Genomic DNA, 23,131 nt, shown 5'->3' with positions numbered 1-23,131 from the left:
GTGACTTCAACTACCCCACCATTAACTGGGAAAACTACTTGTGTACCAACTCCTTAGCTCAACGCTTTCTGGAATTCATAAACTCCAATGCCCTGGATCAACTTATCCACACCCCCACCAGGGGCAACAATATCCTAGACCTAGTCATTACCAACATGAGTGACCGGTGTTCCACACCTGAAGACAACTCCTCGTTGGTCCAATCCAACCTTAAGCTAATCACCCTTGATATCCACATCCCGCTCTCACCCCCCATTAAGGAAACCACAGTAAAACATTTCTCCAAAGCCAACTTCATGCTTCTTAAGACAGATGTGGTGAACTTCATGACACCCATGCAGATGGACAATACAGTTACAACTGCTGAATCCTACACAAATGCACTCTATTAGCACTTACATGAGTGCATGGATCATGCTATCCCAAACAGAACCAAAACGCTATCCTCAAAAAAAAGGAAGCCAATCTGGTGGTCCTCTGCCATAAACAAACTGTACAACAGAAGGAAGAAACTGTTGCAAAAGAGAGTAAAATCCCATGAGTGCAGGAGCTCCCTGGTCAGCCTCAGTAAGAAGCTGAGATCCCTTATAAGATCCTCCAAAGCTAGCTACGAAAACAAAATTGCCACTAATTCCAAGGACAACCACAAAGCATTATATAGCTATGTCAAGAATCTCGATGGCAACACCCAGATCTGCTCTGAGTTACAGCACAAAGGCAAGAAAATTACAGAACCAACTGATATTGCCAACATCCTGGCAGATAGGTTCAGTGCTACCTTTACCCCCCTCTCACCCCCTAAAGGGCCCATATCTATACAGGAAAAATGCAGAGTCCCTGTAATCACAACTACGCAGGTAAAAGCTGCACTCTCTAAAGCCAAAAACACAGCATCCATGGGACTGGACAACATCCCAGGCTATGTTTTGCATGAACGTCAGAACGAACTGGCTCCCCACTTAAGCATCATATTCAATAATAGCCTCGCATCAGGCTTTGTGAACACTGAATGGCGCACAGCAACAGTTATCCCATTCCACAAAGGGGGAGCTACCACTGATTCTGGGAACTATTGACCTATTAGTCTGACAAGCCTGGTCTGCAAGGCCATGGAACATATCATCATGGAACTCATAAACAAAGACATTGGTAACCTCCAAACTCTGGATCCCACCCAGTTCAGGTTTGTGAAAGGCAGATCATGCCTCCTGAATCTGATCAACTTCTTTGAGGCAGTCACCAAAGCCGTAGATGAGGGTAAGGTGGTTCACACAGCTTATCTTGACCTCGCCAAGGCTTTCGACACCATCCCCCATTCTGGAATTATAACTAAACTCACTAAACTAGGTATAAATCCCTACATCACAAGATGGGTTGCCAACTGGCACACTGACAGAACCCACACTGTAAAAGTTGCAGACTCCAAATCTGACCTCAAAGGAGAGACAAGTGGAGTACCACAGGGTTCCATCCTGGGACCTCTCCTGTTTGGTATCTACTTCTCTGAAGTACAGGCTAACACAGAAGGCCTCTGGCTAATGAAGTTTGCAGATGACTGCAAACTAGGAGCCATAGTCAGGTCCCCAAATGATCTGGACATCCTACAGAAGGGCTTCGCTGAGACAGATGCCTGGTGTCAGAGCCATGGCCTCTAGCTCAATGCCAAAAAGTACAGTGCCATCCCCTTTGGTAAAAACTCTGTACCCATGAACTACCACATAGGCAGCAATCTACTTAACACCGAATGCGTGATAAGAGACCTTGGGACCCAGGTGGACAGTAGTCCCTCCTTTGATAGTCACATCGCCACAGTAGTCAGGAAGTCCTTCTACGTGGCACACCTCATCATAAAAGGGTTCTCATGTAGGAAAAAAGAGGTCATTGTTCCCCTCTACTCAACACTCATTAGACTCATTATAGAGTACAACTCCCCTTTTGGAATGTACCTTACAAGACATCTGCAGCAGCTGGAAAGGCCACAGAAGTACCTCACAAAGAGGATTACTGGCCTCAAATAAATGCCCTACACTGACCACCTCAAAAACTCCAGCTTTACTCCATAGCATATCGCCTACTCTGAGGTGATCTCTGCCTAACATATAAAGCTATGTCAAACCCAGAGCTGTTGGGCATGCTACACCTAAAGAAATCCCAATGCCTCCAAGCTACATGCTCTAGGGACCTAAACCTTGTCACCACAATAAACAGGACATGCTGGAGGGATAGATTCTTGTCCCAGGGACTTCCCATACTCTGGAACAGGCTACCTATCTATGTCAAGCAAAGTTCTTCATTAGCACTCTTCAAGAAAAATCTTGATGAGTGGATGGGAAATAGGAAATACACCCCGGGGATCACTTCTGTGTCTCTGCTCGACAGTGGCACAGGAAAATAACTTTCTTCGGTGGCATAAGCCAGGGAACCTTGTTGGCTAGGCTTATGTAGGCCCTTGGGCCGATAGCCTAGTACCTACCTATGAATCTATGAACCTATGAACCTATGGATGTATATTTCTTTTCTGTCCTGCAAGGCGCACTGTTGGTGCATTTTTAACATGAGCAACTTTACAAATACATTTTCAACACAAGCACCTATACAAATCAGTTTGATATACAAATGACATATAATTCTTTACAACACTCCAGCTAGCTATGTTGGCATATGTTACACATCCACTGCCTTACTTCTCCTGGCATGGCTGGCAATACCTCACATTGTACCAATGTAGAAAATGCTGAATTTGGTTTAACTCCCACAATAGATATTCAGGCATCAAAGTCAAAAATTTCCAATTTTTTTATATGTAATAAGAAAAAATTGGAAAATTTTGACTTTGGTGCCTGAATTAACATATATTGTGGGAGTTAAACCAAGATTTGCCTACAGGAATAGCATGAATATAAAAAGGGAGATATGCTATAAAGATTTTGATGTTAATCTGAAAAGTACTATAGTAAATAATGTATGGCTAATGTATGTATGTGGATTGTACCTTTAATTTTTATGGTTGTTTAGCAGCTGAACTTAAGTAATTAGATGCCTTGTTAATTGTTAATTAATAACTGCTATGCTGAAGACTATTTAAATGTTCTTAATTGATTTAATATTTTGTATCTGAAGAAGGTGAAGCATTGGTTTTACCGAAAGCGCTTATAGTAAATTGTTTTTCTACTGACATTTGCTCAGTTTGTTTTTATTTGTTTCTTTTACGCTTTTCAAAGTTCTAAGTTTGTTCTACCATTTGTTTTGTTTACTATAGTAAATAGGTATGGGATAAATATTTTGATGTTAATCCGAAAAGTACTATAGTAAATAGGTATGGGACAGTTCCATGTCATAATTGTAGTTGCTGTTATGATATATGTGGCCTATTGCAGTTCCAGCATTCAAAAACAAAATAAATGTATGAAATAAAATATCAAGCAACTTGTAACACTACTTTCATAGTGTATTTGGCAACCTGTGTACAATGTGAAAGCTTCTATGTGGGTAAGTGTTCAAGACTTCTTAAAGATCGTATTATTGAACACAAATCCGACATTAGAAGAAAAATACTGACTAATGCGTTAGCTAAGCATATAAATGATAAAGGTATATCATGTTTTTAAATTTAAAGTTTTAGAAGTTATATTTATGAATCAAAGGGGGGGGGAGATGTAAACAACAGACTTGAATTAGCTGAATATAGATGGATCACTAAGTTTGAAGCTGAAAAATATCCAGGGCTGAATAATATGGTTTCAATAAAACCTGTTTTAGTAGCCAGACAAAAGCATTATAAATAATGTTTACATGTTGTGCATAGCCTTAGAGGTGCACATTCTTAGATTTTATTCATCATCATATAATGTATTGCTATGTGGTTTTAAGAAAAAGTTTTAAGTGTTTTATGCCGTTAATTGGATGTGAATTGCTATTTGCTGGTTGTGACATGTGTTTTGTGCTTTTTAAATATAAAAAGAATGTTGTTCAAAATGTTTTTTATACTGATGAAGGGAGTTTTCCTGAAAGCTTTATCTCTGTAATAAATTCAGTGTTTTTTACATTGTTGTAGTGAGTTCGTATTGTTATACTTCAGTCACCTTGTGGATTCATCTACAGTTTGTTCGTGAGTGTATTCAGTAAACAGTTTTGGAACTAACTGTGAGCGTTTACTTTGCAACTTCAACCATGACACAACTGATGACAAGTATCGGTACAAAGGAAAATGCTTCAATATGCCTAACAAATAAGAACACTGTTCGTGACTTGCTTTCATTAACAGGTAACCCTCTGTTGGCTAATATTGTAAATATAAGTAAAGCAAGTATGGGAACTGCTCCCTAAACTGATAATAATTTAAATAGCTTGCTAACATCTCTTGAAAAAAAAAAAGTTCAATCTTTTAAAAAGCTCCAATGGCAGTGGTTTTTCAGCTTATTTAGAGCTTAATATAGTGCCACGAGGGTTACGAATATTAAAAATACCAGCGTATGGAAATGCATACCTGGAGCTTCTAAAGCACTGGCAACAATTGAATTTAAAGTTAAGTATGGATTACATGATCCTGATGAACAACTTTTTTACTGAAATTGAAACTGGGCTTTCTGATGAAATTGTTAAATTGGAGAATGAGGTGGTTACTTCAACCTCATTTGGGCAATATGCTGTAAGTTATCAGCAAATGTTAGAAAGATTGACTAGACTGGATAAACAACTGGAAGTAACAAAACAGCGTAAATTACATACAGACATTAATGACTTTCATCAGGACCATATTTTTTCTTGGCCAAAAGATAGTAATAAAGCCCATGATAACTATAAGAATAAATCTAAAAAGGGATCAATGTATGCCTTAGATATGTTTGTAGCTGATGAACAAGATTTAGCCGATCCATGTTCCTCGATGAATAAAACAGCCAATGGGGATGTGAGACAGGTAACTAATTCATCTGATCCAGCTACCATGTCTTCCACTCAGCATCAAATGAATGATAATGTGCAAAATCAGGAAGTGATGATGTCTGCCAATAGCGAACTGAGGGTGAAAGGAGACTTGCAGCAAAACATACTTCAGGCCTCACCTTCTGCATCCAGGGCTGCTATGTTAATGGAGGTTGCAAATACATCTTATCCACAGCAGGGCAGTCAGGTTTTTTCAAAATGGTTAAAAATGACATTTGTGAACCTACTGGAGAAGGTGGAAAAAAAGAAATGGTCTCAGTCGCGAGGCCGTTCACAGCAGCGGATAAACCCTTATGCAAAAAAGAGGAAGAACGACAGTCCTCAGACCACCAACAAATAGAATTGCAAACATTAGTAAGCAAGTATGTTGGATCATTGTTGAATTTATCTGACTTACAAATAACTAAATCATTTGAAAGCTTGTTTAATAAGGGCATGCAGTTTATACCAACTAAAATGGATACTATAGTGGATGCATTGACTGATCTTAGAATGTTTGTTAGAAATGTAAGTTTAAAACTAACATTTAAAAATACAGTGTGTATGGAGAATATTTTGCATAAAAATCAAGCATTTTCATTCCTAATAACTGTCCAATTTTAAATGCGTTTTTGATTGCTTGTGAGGATGATTTAAAAAGTTTATACAATGAAACAAGACATAGAAAATATAAAGTTTTTAATTTGTCCTATGAAGAGCATAAAGCATTGTCTGAGCTACGTGAGAATAAAAATATAATAGTTAAGCAAGCTGATAAAGGTGGCGCCGTGGTAATTTTTAATAAAGTAGATTATATTGAATTAATGAATGATTTTCTGTTGGACCTTACAACTTTTAAACAGATTACTTTCTCTGATGTTAAATTATATATTTCAGAAGTAAATATGTTTATCTATGACTTGCAATGATAAGGGGATATAACATCGGAGCTTTTTCATTATTTCACGGTACCCTGCCCTGTTATTGCAGTAATATACGGGATCCCAAAGTTGCATAAATCTGCTACCAAACCTCCCATGAGACCTATTGTCTCTGGGAGGGGATGGGTAATGGAACCATTATCTATTTATGTGCAGGATGTACTAAAGGAATATTTAATTTTATGTCCGAGTTATATAAAGGATACAGGAGACTTTTTAACCAAACTTTATGCATGTTGTGAAATTAATAGGGAAAAGAAATATGTAATGGTTACCTTGGACATAAATTAATTATTTACAGTCATCCCCAATGATTATGGCATAAATGTCATTCGTGAGTTTTTAGTTAGTAGAAGCAAAATGAATGGTAGGGAGATAGAGAATATCTGTGCTCTAATAGAGATAGTCTTAACAAAAAACATATTTTTGTTTAATGGGCAACCCTTTATCCAGATAGCTCGGGTGGCTATGGGTACGCCCATGGCTAATACCTATGCGAATATTGTACTCAACCAATGGGAATGTAAATACATTTATGGTCCATCTAATCCATTTGGCAATTATGTGATTTTTTTTTTAATCAAAGATTTGCTGACGACTGCTTTATGGTATGGAAAGGAGATGAGCATAATTTGTTAAGCATTGCTGACTATATAAATAATACAGCGTCATTTCTGAAATTCAAAATGACTTATTTGTTTGATGGAATCTCATATTTAGACATAGAGATATTTAAGGAAAATGATATATTAAAAACGTGTATATTTAAGAAGGATGTTCAGGTTAATAGATAAACACATGCTAGAAGTATGCATGCAGGTCATGTATTTTGAGGTATCCTCAGAAACCAGTTTATGAGGGTGAGTAGGTTAAACTTAGAAGATTCTAAATGTATGGAACAAATGGAAAATATGGCACAAGATTTCAAGAATAGAGGGTATAATATGGACTTGGTTTATGGTACGATGAAAGACATCATTGAGAACAGGATGCAAATAGCTCCTCCATTTTTCAGTGGGCAGATACAAAATAGGCTACATGTTAATAATGTACAGATGGTGCTACGGTATGTTACCGCTTATAATAACCTGACAAGGCAGGTAGAAAATGTAATAAGAAAAAAATGGAAAATTCTGACTTTGATGCCTGAATTAATATCTATTGTGGGAGTTAAACCAAGATTTGCCTACAGGAATAGCATGAGTATAAAAAGTAGGTATGCTATAACGATTTTGATGTTATTCTGAAAAGTACTAGAGTAAATAGGTATGGGACAGTTCCATGTCATAATTGTAGTTGCTGTAATGATATATGTGGCCTATTGCAGTTCCAGCATCCAAAAACAAAAGAAATGTATTAAATAAAATATCAAGCAACTTGTAACACTACTTTCATAGTGTATTTGGCAACCTGTGTACAATGTGAAAGCTTCTATGTGGGTAAGTGTTCAAGACTTCTTAAAGATCGTATTATTGAACACAAATCCGACATTAGAAGAAAAGTACTGACTAATGCATTAGCTAAGCATATAAATGATAAAGGTATATCATGTTTTTAAATTTAAAGTTTTAGAAGTTATATTTATGAATCAAAGGGGGGAGATGTAAACAACAAACTTGAATTAGCTGAATATAGATGGATCACTAAGTCTGAAGCTGAAAAATATCCAGGGTTGAATAATATGGTTTCAATAAAACCTGTTTTAGTAGCCAGACAAAAGTGTTATAAATAATGTTTACATGTGTATAGGTTTAGAGGTGCACATTCTTAGATTTTATTCATCATCATATAATGTATTGCTATGTGATTTTAAGAAAAAGTTTTAAGTGTTCTATGCTGTTAATTGGACATGAATTGCTATTTGCTGGTTGTGTCATGTGTTTTGTACTTCTTAAATATAAAAAGAATGTTGTTATAAATGTTTTTTATACTGATGAGGGGAGTTTTCCCAAAAGCTTTATCTTTGTTTGTAATAAATTCAGCGTTTTCTAAACTGGTGTAGTGAGTTTGTATTGTTATACTTCAGTTACCTTGTGGATTCATCTACAGTTTGTTCGTGAGTGTATTCAGTACCTCACATTGTCATACCAGGTACTTCTGTACTCACTTGCTGTCAGGTTTCTTGTCTTTCAAGCCCTTTCTGCCCACTTATCTCTCTGTGACAGCTAATAGTGACAGAAATTGTTGCAATGGGCTACATGACGTCTCAGAAGTTGTGACAAATTCCAAGAGGAAATAACAAGAAATGTTATCCTTCCATCCATCCATCCGTTTGTGCATCCATCCATCCATCCATCCATCCATCCATCCATCCATCCATCCATCCATCCATCCATCCGTTTATGCATCCATCCATTCATACATACATTCATTTTCTAGACCACTTTTCCTGGTGAAACACCAGATAAAACAAATAAGAAGATGAATTCACTAATATAAATGTTTAGTATGAACATTTTGGTTCTCCTGCATAGTGCTAATAACCGAACATTTCCTTACAACAAATAAGTGTTTTGCAGAAAGAAAGATAAGTAAGAAGAAATTCAATGCCGTATATTATAAACCCATATACATTTTCATTTTCATTTCTTTTCTCTGTTGCCCTTATCAGACCTGTCATTGAGCACAGTTCCACCTTTGGCATTTACTTAACCAGACACTTGCAACAGAACGCTCAAAAAAGGTTTCTCACCGGGAGAATTCAGGGCATGAATACCCTACCCTACACTTATTGCCTAAAGGTGCTGCCACTGTATTCAGTCTCCCACAGACTACTGAGAGGGGATCTTTGGCTGGCTTACAGGCCTTCCTCAGATCCATCCCTGAAGCGCAAAACAAACAGCATCAGAAACACTGGATCCAGGGATCTGAACTTTGTTTGTTATAAACAGAATGTGCTGGAAAGACAGATATGTGTCCCAAAGGATCCCTGTGTTGTGGAATATGCTCCCCATCCACATAAAACAAAGTTATCCCTGACCCTATTCAAATAAAACTTTGATAACAGGATGGAAAATTGTAAATGTATCCCCAGTATGGCCCTATGTCCCTTATGGACAGAGGCCATCAATAAAAAAGTATTATCCTTAACACCTCTCCTACAGATCCCTTACTTACCTCTCTACTAACATGCTATCCCCCATAGATGCCCATGATATTCATGCCCAAATGGGTTTGGGGTGAGTGTCTAGGCTTGTAAGGGCCATTAGCCTAGTAACAGCCTATGAACCTACAATGGGGCAACCTGTAAACCTTTAATGGGGCAGAGTTTTGATGAGTACCTTTTCAATGGCATTTGAGGAGGCTGTAGCTGTATAAACTCTTATGGGTGCAAATAGTAAATGTTAGTATCCCAAGGCAGTGCAGTCATTCATAAATCCATTGTTCCGACAGTCATGCTACAAGACATTAAAAGACCTTAAGTATGACCACTTCACTATTACTAAAGTTTTCAAACCAAGACACTGTAGGGCACAATAACTTTCTGGCAAAGTCAGTATTCAGGTAGATGCTGGACAGATAGAGCAACTTAGTGCCTTACTGCAGCCAAAATGGATATCACCATTAACAGCCTGCCTGCCTGTGACAGAGATTTTTCTTTCATCACGCTAAGAAGATAATGTGTTGTTAACCATTATGGTAACTCTGTCAACTCCTTTGTCAGTCTTATATTTCCTATAGTTGGTATCATTGGGTAAATTTAGCTCTCTGTCCTTAATATAAGGTTGAATTCAGCATACTGAGACTTGTCAGAATATGTCTAGTTGAATATGAGTAATGTACCTCAAATGCACTTTATAGAAAATTATAGTAAATATTTCTTATACAGCAAATGCTGATTTTATGTCCTAACAGCATACAATATATTTCAGATAAAACATATTAACTACTAAGTCTTATTTCACTGAATTATTCAGTTTAACTGTACACCATATAAGAAACAACCATAATCTTTTTGAGCCTCTGCAGTCATCTGTGGCACGGTGAGATCCTGCCCCCATAAATAATGAGTCCTTTCATCACAGTCTAATGTTTTATGTCCAGTGTTTTGCTTCCAAATGAATCTAAAGTTGCACCATTCTAATTAAATTACCCTATCATAAATTCCCTCACACTTCCTTCCCTTTCCTGTCCATCTTTGGGGAGCTTGCCACCTTAGGAATCTGGCCAAAGCCCTGCAGTTCACTTTTTCCCATTAGTTTTTTTCTTTGGCTGATATCATGTACAACTAATACACTGAAAGCTTCAGCACCATACAGATTTCTGTACTGAGAGAGAATCAGTAAGCTTCATTAATTTCCAAAGAAGCGCAGTAGGCAAACAGTTTGCAATCCAGACTTCAACTACACTGTCAGGTGACTTGCATTCATTTACAAACCAATGTCACTCATGTAGAGGCGTGTAAAATGCCTGCAACATTAGACTAGCAGTCACTTGACCTAACCACACCCTTCTACTTAAGGCTAGATTGTCTAAGTGTTTAGTGTGGTTGCAGTGTTATTATTGTATGTAATTAACTAAAGAACTTGTCCTGCTTCTGACTGTCTGACCATGATCATCTCTGCAAGTTCACAAGATGGTAAATAAAATAACAGCATATACAGATTGTGAAGATATGTGATGGCTACCAGCCTAGCTAGAAAGAATTTTGTACATAATTCTGTGTCATTGTAAATCTGAATACAATCCACAGGCGTGTCTTCTTAAAATGTAAGAAGACTGTGTTAAATGTTGAACTTCAAAAATGTAACCACAGTGCTGGAAGAAAGCTGATAAGTTAAGCATTGTATGACTGATCTCAAGGCTCGAAGGCATAATGTCTGGACCGAGGAATCCCTTCTATTGTTTTGAGACCAGAGTTAATTGCTAGATTTTACATATATAATGTATTTTATTGCTGTAGTTTCCTGGCCAGGTGCAAGAACAAAGAAATGTTAAAACTCTGAGTTTCTATTATCCTGGGAACCAGAGAAGAATGATGTAATCTAAAATGAGTCAGCAGTGATGTATTATTTTTAAGACTTTCTCAGAGAGAGAGAATCAGATAGCATTTTGCATTGGTCTTCAGAACTGACAGCATCACTAGCACTTGCTTTGCTCAGTTTATTTAGAACTGTGATTGCTCTTGGAAATAGATAGAATGTAATCTGATTTAGTCTAGCTGTTTTCTATATTTATGTCAGACTATTCTACAGTATTATTTTAAGCATTTTCCTGTGATTTTTGAACTATTGACTAACACTGTGTTGAATTGAGAAAATTTGTCTTATGTTTTTATTATTTATTGTTAAATATTTTTAAACCTTTCAACTGTGGCTGTTTTGTGTAGAGATAATTTAAGTTCTAGAGTACTTGCATGTATTTGGTGATACTGTGCAAAGCCAATCCCATAAGCCTTGCTGTTCATCCACTTACCATTTGGATAATAATATTGCACAGTATAAATTGGACACCCTTTGGGAAGGGCCTTATTGGTAGCTGATAAATAAGGATTCTGGTGGCAGTGGATTACTACCTTATAGCCTGGATAGAAAGAGCACAGCTAGTGAACCTGTGCCAGCCTTCCCCAGGAGTGTCTGTGTGGTTGTATCTAAATTATATCTCAAAGTGTGTGTGTGTGTGTGTGTGTGTGTGTGTGTGTGTGTGTGTGTGTGTGTGTGTGTGAGCTACTTGGGCAGGGACATGAAGCACTGGTTGGACAGAGGGAGTGCTAGGAGGACTTGGCTTGGAACTCTGGCTAAGGACTCCACTCTATAGCTGTGCCAGTGAGGAGTCTTATTGCGGATCTGGAGAGAAAGGGAGAAACCAGCCCTAGATTGACTGTGATCTGTGTGCTCTTAAGGGAAATTGTACTTTACTGTGTGTGTACTTGTTATCCTTCCCAATGTGGATGCCCCTCACAGGTGCTAGTGGTGAGGATTGAGGATCCTAGATTATTGGGTCAGTGCACGGGCGTCACACAGATGAAGATTGTTTTTTTACTAACTTGAAATAAAAAAGATGAATCATAAACAATTTGAAATCATAATTTTATTTGCAAGGTACAAAACTACTATGAGGAAGAGGCTTAGTACTGCACAAAAATGAATATACAATCACTGCCAAAGTCAGATGATACCATTTCATCTGTATGAACTTCTACAGCAAAAAAAAAAGTAATCCAAAGTTGTGAACCAGAAGCTGGATTGCTGTTGGGGTAGGCATCCTTTGAAATGTTTCTTGTTCATAAAAGCCATCTTTGTTAACATCTTAAATATAGCCATTAAATAGACCAACAGTACATTACATTATATTTGCTTGATAGTACAGTCCATCCACAGTCCTCTCTGTGAAAAAATACATTCAGATATCCAGGGGGCAGTTATTCTCTACAACATGTAATACTGCAAAGCTAAGGTAAGGAAAAGCAACTGGATGTCTCTGTTCACTGTAACCAGTGCTACAGTTAACTTTTGGGAAAAAAGTCGTAAAGTGGATTGTCCTTTTCTGTAAATGACATTCCATTATTTTGCATGTTTTATTTTAAATCCAGTTTCTATATTTCCTAGAGAAATTACTGGATAGTAAATCAACAAACATTACAGTAAAATTACAGTAAATATAAAACCACTGTACTGAATTTGATTTCACTTCTCAAACTCTGCCAAGCAAATTACGTTGTGATTTTCATCTTTGCTTTTCTCTTGTGTTTATAGCACTGCAATACCAGTTTGAATCTCCAGACTGCCTTTGACCTCAGTATGTTCCCTAAAAGCAGCATGCATTTTCAGTTACTGGAAGTAAATATCTAAGCTTATGAAGAATGTAAAAAAAAAAAAACAAAAAAACAACATTGCACACATTCTGATTAAATTACAAGAAAGGCATGGATATCAATAAGATCAATATTATTTCATCAAACAAGGATTATGAGTCTTAAATTAACATTTTGGGTTCATAATTCACTGACAATTCAACATGTCAGCTATCAATAAAATATTAATTTACTTTCATATTTATAGCACCATATATAGTTTAAATTTGTAACCTAATTATTTAAATAGTGTGTAGCTGTTCATTAATTCTTCTACTCTATAATGCTAACATCAGTTTTGTTTTGTTTGCCAAAAGTTGTCAATATTGCAGACTAGAGATACCCTTGTTCTGATTCATGTCTGAACAACGGTTTGCACAACCACAGCATTAACTATCCAGCTGACAAAGGCAGGCAACTCCTCGATTCACCCAGTGGTTCTGTGGTTTGTCTGTGGGTAGAGCAATGTTGAGAACGTAGTTCGTGGAATGGCCTGTGGTGGAAAGCATTCCTCTCCGTGCACTTGTTTTGTAAACTGTAATATAAAAGAAAATTACATTTAGCATACTAAATCAATAGATCCAGAAAATGTTTTTTTCTCACTCAGTGCTTCTGGAACTGTTTTAATTCTGTTTGGAAGTGTGACACTCACAGAGAAGGTATGCCATTTTATATTTGCTCTAGCCTTAACACTGAAGCAAAGGTGAGGCAAACAGCTTTTAGGTTCACAGTGGAATTTGTGTTTTAAGATCATGCACAATATCTAAAACTTGCTACAACTAAATGTAGTTCCTTTATACAGTTCAATTAAGATATTTCATGAATTCAAAAAATGTGGAGTGCGGTGGTTAGTTTGACTGTTTCAGGGTACTTGCTTCTCCATTTTGATTCTCAGTGGGGATGCCTTTCCTACAGAATCTGTTTGTCCTCCCTTTGCTCACATGGCTTTTTGTTGGATGCACCCTGTTTCCTTCTGCATGTCAAACATTTGCTATAGTTATATTGGCAATCCTGAAAATTGCCTGTAGTTATGTATACCATTTGTGAATGAGTATTTGTGTCTCATGAAAGAGGGGTATCATATCTGTGATGATACTCCCTGCATGTCAAATATGTGCTGGTCTCCTCTCCACACCTGAAATGGGGGTAAGTGAAGACTAAGAAAATACTGACATATTCCAATAACCTTCATACAGGGACATCTTGCACTTTTTTTATCTTGAGAGAAGAAATTTGGTGGAACATACAAGAATCTGAAAATTTTCTGTACTACACATAGGTTCCACAGAGCAGACTTGCTCTTCTCAGTTGTTTTTAAGATATTTACTAAACACTTCTTCCTGTCTCTCTTCTGCTCCTATTTGCACTGAAATGTTAGCACATCCTACCTTTTGATTTTGATCATTAGATAACTATTTGAATATTTACTGAATAATTGCATACTGTCCTGTTCTGCACCGAATTTAATCCAAGACCGTGACAAGGATAATAAATAAATGACAAGAACAGTTAGTGAAGGAACATATCTTTACAGCAAACACTGTCAATTTTAGTTCTCTAACAATATGACTGATGAAACATCCTGGTATAATGGAAGCAACTATTTATTTATTTATTTATTTTTATACTTTGCTGACTGGGTTAGTCCCACTAGGCCAGTAGCCTTTTTTTGGGGGGGGGGGGGCCCAAGGTGGTATTTATACTGACTGGGTGAAATTTGGCCACAGCACTGGGGAGCTGCCCCTACTCTTTTTTCAATAAGAGTTGTAGGACCCACCTGAGCTACCACCAACTCAGGCAAATGGGGCCTCAGTTTAATAACTCATCCAAAGGATGACACAGTCAGGAGTGCAGCACCCTTCTAATACTGCACTGCAGAGTCAGTACTGGAGGTTGGAAGGGAACTCACAGCCATCCTCTAGCATCAAGAGTGAGTGTGCTACCCATTGCGCAACTGGATAAAGCCCCCAAGCCCTACATCCTATCTTCTTCCAAACGTGATACATCTGCATGCTATCTGAACAACTTGGATTTGGTATATTTAGTTAGGGTGTGCATATAAGGTGCACAACCCCCTTAAGGAGGAAGAGTCATGGGCCTCTGCTTCACTATTAGCAGTTTTTTTTTTTTGACAATTTTATTTTCAGACTCTCCTTCAACATACTCACATTTGGCATCACTTGTTTTTCAAAAATGTTCTTTGCTCAGAGTTCCATACTCAGTAAATGTACATTTATCAAATAGCTTTTCTCCAAGATCCATACTAGAACAAAATATAGTAAAAAGTGCAAATACAAACATCAAGAAATAACAGAAGTTTATACAAAGGATCAGTTGCTGTCTGTTTAGTGGCTGCACATTTTTGCTGTCTTAGAATTATTTGCTTTCTTTAGCCACAGGAATTGTAAACAAATGAGTGTCTTTCTTATAGCTTCGTGGGTAAGTACTAGGCTAGCTGTCCTTGCCAGTCATTTTAAGGCAAGACAATGTCCCCTCAAAGGTGATTATCAAACCCTGTATCTTATAGGTAAACACCTTAACTATTTCATACCTCTCAGCCTCTTAGTGCAAGAAATCTGGACAAAGCCTAAAATAATGATGGGACAAAGGCTAAAAAATATAGACAGATTTTAAATATTGCTTTTACAAATTTAGAACAACAGCATCTGTGTTAATGTGCATTTTTTTGAAGGATATGAAGTCTGAAATCCAAATGTCTGTCATTATTTAATGACTTCAGTCCTCAGTGATTTGCCAGAAAATCTGGACATTCTTTGAAAATCAGGACAGATGAGAGGTATGACCATTATGCCAAACCCCGACTTATCAGCTCATTCTCAATAACAACATGCCTCTAAATGCCACTTAATGGCTCAGGTTAAAAATGCTATCTGCTTCCAGCTTACTCTCTTAGCCCACTGCACTTTATTCTCAGCCACTGTTTACACATAGGATGAGACCTTGAACTGTAGTCCCATCTGTTTAAAATAGTGCTACTTCAGCTGGATGTTAAATATTATCATTGCACCTTCATAGGAAATCTTCCTAGAATATTTTATTCTAAATCATTTGCATACACCAAAATATATATCTTTAGACCTGGCAATTAAATGTTCCTGTGGAGATTATGTAATGTTTTCATTAACTCTTCATCAGCCTAGTGATGACCCCAGATGTTTTTGAAGTTACATCTCAATGACACCTCTAGGCATCAAATATTGGTTGCTCATATTTGCATTAGTAATTCCAAAACCATACTACATAGAAGGTATTAGAAGACTTCATCTTAAAGTTCACATCCGCTGATATCTGGCATCTATCTAGTGCAGCTAAAGTGATACTTAATATTATCAGTGTGCTATTTTTTCTGTATTGTAATTTTCTTATTTTTCTAAATATCTCTACAATCAAGTGACACAGACAGATCTGCTTAGCCTCATATAGAAGCTCACAGCTGTATGTTGAAAATGCTGCTAGCAGTATGCATGGCACTCAAATATCTTCAGTGATTTATACAACATTACAAAAAATAATGTTTATTGTATTATTGTGACTTATAAAGGCCAGTTTAAGACATAGAATCAAATGAATGCACCCGCTGTTAAGATTATTTGTGCTAAATAGTTTTCCATTTACATTTTTTTAATAACACTTATGGTTCTAAAGATATGAACATTTGTTAAAACTATGAAGCAATAACTTCATTTTTTAAAAGGTTTAGGCCAAACCTACTCAAACTCAAAACAGCGCAACTGGAGGGAATGAGCTAAGCTTTTCAAATAATTCCTCTTGATTATGGAGTACTTGAAAAAAATGTAAAGTTATAAGTAACTTTGTCTAATATCTTGGATTGTATATTCTATTTTTTTTTTAATTTTCTGGTTTATTTTGATGTTTCTATTGTATGTAGTTATGTGTAGTGACCATTAGTTACTTCTAGGGAACTCTTCTTGTCTACCACATCTACCAAATGAATTTATTCTTCCCTGGACTAATTCTAGCACATGTTCAGGGTTGGCGAGAAGATTGAGCCACAGTGGGATAGCTTCATACTGCTACTGTGGAGCAGTAACCTAACTTCCCACCTCCACGCATGTACCCATTGAAGTCTCTGGGTCAGAGATGTGCAATGGGTGTGCTGGCATATTGTCCTGCTTCCATAGTCTCCACAGTTAATCAGCCACCGCCCTGTTTCCCTGAAGGCAATGCCCCCCCCACCTATGCACATTAGCAGTCCCCAGTGAAGATCATAAGGTGTGTCCAGATGTGTACCTCCCCCCAAGATGGATATACCCACCCCCTCAGCCAGTGCCTTCGGATGCTCAAATCACAAATCAGATTCAGGTTGTCTAGGCTTTATCCCTTCACTCTATATTGCTGGCATAGTATGGATGCTCACATTATGTATGTGAGTGAAAAGCAAGGACAATTCACAGTGACCTAGCCAAACCCCCTTCCCCCATCTCAAGTTTCCTGTGAAAAGTATCCAATATTAGTCAACAAAACTGTAGAAATAATGAACGTCTATTTTCTAATGCAAGCATTTGTGCCTGCTTGTACCTGTTTTTATTTTTCAGCATAGTGCCTTTTAAAATGAACTACAAGGTTTAGAGTTTTGCTTTATATTCCAACTAAAATATAAAACGTAAAGTAAATTATGGGATGATGTAATGTGTGGAAAATAATGCCAAACAGAAGTACATACCCCACAGAGCATACAAACTCCTACCTGTGAAGTTTAGAAATTTATGGATTTTCATAATAAAGATTTTCTTCACATTTGCTTTTCAGTGGAATATAATCCATATGCTCAAAAGAAATGTACCTCTTAGAACCCATTTTCCTTAAGACCAAAGAGGCATGTGAAGTTTTATGCCTATTAAATTGCTTCCGAACAGCTCTTCTCAAGGACTGGGGAGACGATTTCACATTCTGACTTTGTTCTTCCTCTACACCATACTATGTGCTGTTTAATTTTCTTTCTGGAGACAGATTTACTTAACTTTCTGCCATGCAGAGTTGATTTAACTGTCTTGCTGGAGACAGGAAGCTGTCAGTCCTATTAGATATTATGTGGCGTTCACGTTCCTTTGCAGACAGCCTTCTGTCACACTGATGGTCTGCGTGGGTTTCACACTCTGCTGCAGACAGACAGCTGCTACTTCTCTTTGTCATCAGGAGTACACTTCCAATCTCTCTTCATTTTACATTGTCACTAGATCGTACACACTGAATTAGCTTATTTTATGTGTGGTCTTTCTTAGGTACATACCCCATAATTGCTGCTGAGAATTAAATGAAAAAAGGCAGTTTTACAGATGTGTTATAGATATATAGCTGTCTCCCATGACATAGTGGGCAGATTACATATTCTTCTGGCAGTTCATCACTGTGCTTGCTCTAATCAGGTGGATTTCACATTTGTATTTTTTTCAAATTTTCTTCATCCCTTATTTCATTTCCATGCCTTGTTTTACAAGTGATCTGTCCTGGCACACATGACCCCTTAATGCTTTCACTGATTGCCATTTCCAGGAAGCACTGAATGGCATGCCAGGCAAGGATGAGATTTGGAGGTTAGCAGGCTTGTTATCTTCTTTAGTTCTTATGCTTGTGTGAATGTACTTCCATAAACAGGACCGGGTTCTCTGCTGTTGCAAACAAGCTAATTTAGGTTTCTCAAGCCACATAGGGTTCTGGTAGTCAAGGGCAAGGTTTCCATGTCAGAATCACATCATTGCCCATGCTGGTATAGACTTAAAGCTGCGTTGCCACCTGGGGATCACCAAGGTGGCAGCATTGCTATCAATTAAGTAACCTTTTGGCCAACAGAAAATTACTAGCGTATTTAATGGATTCACAATAAGTTCACATCACAATAGCCTGGTGGCATATATTGCTTTAAACAGGCAGCTCAAGTATGCAATCGCTCATAACACGTACTTGAGTTTGTACAATTTTTGGTAAATACAACACACACACACACACACACACACACACACACACACACACACACACACACACACACACACACACACACACACACACACATGAACTTTTAGCCTCATGTGATCCACCTACTTATTATTCTCACTTCACCTTAGAAAAAAAGCAGAGTAACAGGCAATGAAGACTCTTTGATCTTTCTCTAGCTCTGAGAGACTGCCAAATTTCATATAGTAAAATATAACTACGCTTTAAGAGGCAGCACATTGCTCCTATAGGAAACAAGCACTATCACTCTGCAGCTTGAGCGATTATGCTTGAGCAGCTCTAATACAAGTAATTTGAGTATCGAGCATTTAACTGCAAGCCATTTGGCATGTTGGTTTCTGACTTCACTTGAATATAGTTTTTGAAATATATTTTTCTTTGCCCCAGGAAAAGAATTAGAAAAAAAAAATTCATCGGACTAATATTAATAATATCAGTAATATGCAAATCATAATGACCTGCGACCTCTAACAGCCCCAAATTCATGAGAAGTCATTCTTTGTACACAGATAGTAAACATCCCTTATGTCTGCACAGAACAGTATATATATGCCTGCACATCAGAATTATCAAATCTGCCTGTACAGGTCTATATTACGTTATCGAAAAACATATTCATCGAACAAGTATTCGCCAACCAATAAACAGTGAAAACACTAATCACTGGACAGCCACTTCAGCAATTTTTTTCCCAGGGGAAAAAAATCATTTGGCCAAACACAAACAAAACAAAGTTTTAAACCCTACAAAGTGGGGGGCTTCACCCCCCCCCCAACTAAATATACCAACTCTGAGATTGCACTACAGTGTGGAAAAGGGCAAATCCCCGATGACAGCCAAGCATTTTTTCTCCTGGGAAAAAAAATTGCTGAAGTGGCCATTCAGAGATTAGTTTTTTTGCTGTTTATTGGTTGATGAATACATGTTCGATGAACAAGTTTTTTGACAATGTAATATAGACCTTGCCAGTACAGCCCTGGTCCTAACAATACCAACCAATACAGTTACTCTCTACCTCACCATCATTTTTTGGTGAATATGAAAACATTTATACTACCTTGCATTTGATCTGGTTCAGCCTTGTATTTTCTCAGTTTAGCTGTTAATACTAGACTGTGCAGATTACTGCACGGCTACACTAGACTGTACTTAGAAATGTGACGAAGATAAGTGAAAAACAGATTGTATTGAAGGTTCAGTTTGTTTGAAAGGATAAAATAAAGGGATGGTGACAGAGGAGGCAAAATAAATGGATGCATATGGATTTAGTACTCAGTGTTTATCAGTTGTGAGTTGGCTGTGTTTACAGAGGTGAAGCCCAGTATTTCATTTATTTGCCAGCAATGCAGTATTTAACAATTAAACATATTGGTGGAGGGGGGGAGCCCTTCAAGCCCTCCCATCCTTTGTACGAGACTTTAAACTGAGATTCCATTTGCCTGAGTTTGTGGTAGCTCAGGTGAATGTAAAGGATCCCCTGGCTCCTGCCGAAAAGTATAAGGGAAGTTCCTCAATACCCTGGCCAAATTTCCCCTAATAGTAGAAATACCACCTTAACCCAGTCAACAAAGGATAGATAGCTACATAGATATAACGATAGATAAAAATTAAGAAATACATTTTAGTGGATGATCTGAACACTGTCTTTCACAAGTATGGCTTCTACAGGTTCATACTGTGCATCACTGCACAGAAGCATGCCCAGGATATTAGCAGTTATATCACAGAGAATGGAGAGATGAAGAGGTAAGTTGTACTCCAGAAATTTATATATTAGATCTATATATTAGCAACTTTATCTTCACAGAGTTGGAAGGAGGAGGAGGGAGGGAGTGCACTTTAAATGGACCAGCTGGGGTGAATGACAGAGGAACGAAGAATGCCAAAAAGCAGAGATGCTTTACAAAAATATATAACCAATAATGCTCTCAACTTATATAAAATAACATCACATACTCATCCCCTGAGGACGTTGCAAACTTGTTAGTGGACAAATTCATCTCAAACATTACCACTGTCTCCCCCAAATTGCTCAGAGCATATAAGCATTTCTATACCCCCCCCCCCAATCAACTTTGATGTAGTCCTATGTGTTCTTTCCAAGACTAAAAACACTGTTTCTATGGACCCTAACAGTGTACCAAGTTGTCTGCTTGTCAGTACCAAACACTGTTTGGTCATCTCCTTGTTACATCTGTTCAGTCTCAGCCTTTCCACGGCATATGTGCTGGAAGTGTGGAGAGCTGCTTTTGTCATACCACTCCAAAAAGTAGGCCTCATGACTGACCCAGGCAACTACAGACCTATCAGCCTCACTAACCTTATCTGTAATTCAATGGAGCACAACATTATGGGCCTCATACACAAGGATATAGTCAGTCTTCAAACCAGGACCCAAACCAGTTTGAGTTTGCTAAAAGCACATCCTGCCTTTTGATTCTGGTGGACTTTTTTGATAGTGAAGAAATCACTGAAGCATATGTTAAATCATTTTACATGGCATGGCTGGACTTGGCCAAAACATCTGATACTGTTCCATGTTCAGGCATCATTGATAAGCTAATCCAATTAAAAGTAAACCTCTATGTTACCCTGTCGAAAACAAAAATACTCATCAACAGAACCCAGTCTATTGGTGTTGCAGGCATACTCTCAACTAAAAAAGTAGATACCGGTGGTGTGCCCTGGGGATTGGACCTGGGACAGTCCCTCTTTCGACTTCTCTAACCTTAAAGCAGACACAAAAGACTTGTGACTGATGAAGTTTGCTGATGGCTGCAAACTTGGAGCTGTCATAAATACCCTAGATGACCTATGTATTCCTTAGGAGGGGCTAACTCATGTAAACAACTGTTGCTTGGACCGCAGCCTCAAACTAAATACTAAAAAATGTATCATTGTGCTGTTTGTCACTCCAGCTTCTATAACATAGGTAACACCTCCCTAAAAATGGACTTAGTCATTAGGAACTTGGGCACCTTCATTGACAATGAACTAACTGCACCTTGACCAACATGTTGTTAGGAAATCCATCTATAGACAGACTAATCACTGGGAGCATATTTTCTAGATCCAGGTAAGTCATTGTCCACCTCTACTTTCCCCTTACCTGGATAATGATAGAACATAATGCACCATTTGTTATAAAAATGGCTAGGCACATGACCCGATTCAAGGGACCACAGCATGTCCTTACCAAAAAAATCAAGGCTATGTCTTCGTTGAATTATCCTAAATGTCTTAAAGTAGTCTCACTCTTATTCATTTCCAGCTGACATTTGAGAGGAAAAGTCTGACTTGCCTACTGGGCTCAGACTGATCCAATCCTTTATAACTACTTACACATCCACAAAACTAATACAACCCTAAATACCCACACAACACACCGAAACTTCAACTGAGACATAACTAGGACTTGATGAAGAATTAGATGTCTTTCGCACAGAATACCTCTTTTATGAAACAGACTCCCATTAGAGGTTAAGCCACATAGTTCCATGACCCTTTGTAGGGTAACATGATTGGCTGGTGGAAGATTGTAAGTACACCCCTGGTGTGGCAGCGACCTCTCTCACCCTTATGGAAAAGGGAGGAAACTAGGACAGGGTCTCGTATTAACTCATGTCTTGGTAAAATTGGTGGGATCACTGGCTGGGTTACAAATGGTCAACAGCCTAGTGTGAACCACTGAATAAGCCTGTTAGTACCATTAAAAAAGTGCAGAAAACAGTGTTTCACATGGACAGAATATCAGATACAGACAAGATAGTAATCTGCTAAACAATGGGTTCTAATATGATAGGTATGAGAATGAAAGTTACGTACATCAGACTAGCTGAAAAGCAGCAAATTTAGCATTATTACAGAGGAGGATATAGTATATATTTATAAACAGCTTTACATACACACACACACACACACACACACACACACACACACACACACACACACACACACACACACATACACACACAAATATATGGGTCTACCTGAGAAGAATGAAAATCCACTTACTCGAATCTCTAAAGACTGAGATGACTTCGCCGAAACCATAATTTAATGATCACTCAGATGACTGGAAAATTATAGTGGGAAAGGAACCACTTGGCCATCATGCTGAACTTTGCCCCTTTCCTCACTGTAATGCAATCTGAGAGTTGGTATATTTAGTTGGGGGGTGTGAGGAACACAGCCTCCCCTATAGGGGCCCCAAATGGGTGGTTTTAATTTGCTTCGGTTTGATGTTTTTTGTGGTGCCGGACATGTGTTTACTTACCCGGAGCTTTTCATCGAATGTTCATTCATTTGTGGTTTTGGTGAAGTCGTCTTGACATTTATTGATCCAGGTAAGTGAGTTTTCGTTTTTATGAAGTAGACCCATACATACACACACACACACACACACACACACACACACACACACACACATATATATATATATATATATATATATATATATATATATATATATATACACACA

At 37.8% G+C, this 23,131-nt stretch overlaps 1 protein-coding gene across 1 annotated transcript in view; it reads right to left on the bottom strand.

The window, feature by feature from the left end:
• Positions 1-11,874: 11,874 nt before the first annotated feature.
• The window catches only part of LOC122815364 (dynein axonemal heavy chain 3-like), a 4,921,723-nt gene continuing 4,910,466 nt past the window's right edge, over positions 11,875-23,131 (bottom strand). The window contains exon 76 of the mRNA XM_044087818.1: positions 11,875-13,192. Within this exon, the coding sequence (XP_043943753.1) occupies positions 13,047-13,192 (146 nt within the window). The 3' untranslated portion in view covers positions 11,875-13,046. The remainder of the gene's footprint in view (positions 13,193-23,131) is intronic.

The sequence above is a fragment of the Protopterus annectens genome, chromosome 11.part0 (assembly GCF_019279795.1).
Source record: "Protopterus annectens isolate FY-2018-M chromosome 11.part0, PAN1.0, whole genome shotgun sequence".
NCBI lineage: Eukaryota > Metazoa > Chordata > Ceratodontiformes > Protopteridae > Protopterus > Protopterus annectens.
Note: the sequence above shows the minus strand (reverse complement) of the source record. Positions and strands in the feature narration are given on the sequence as shown.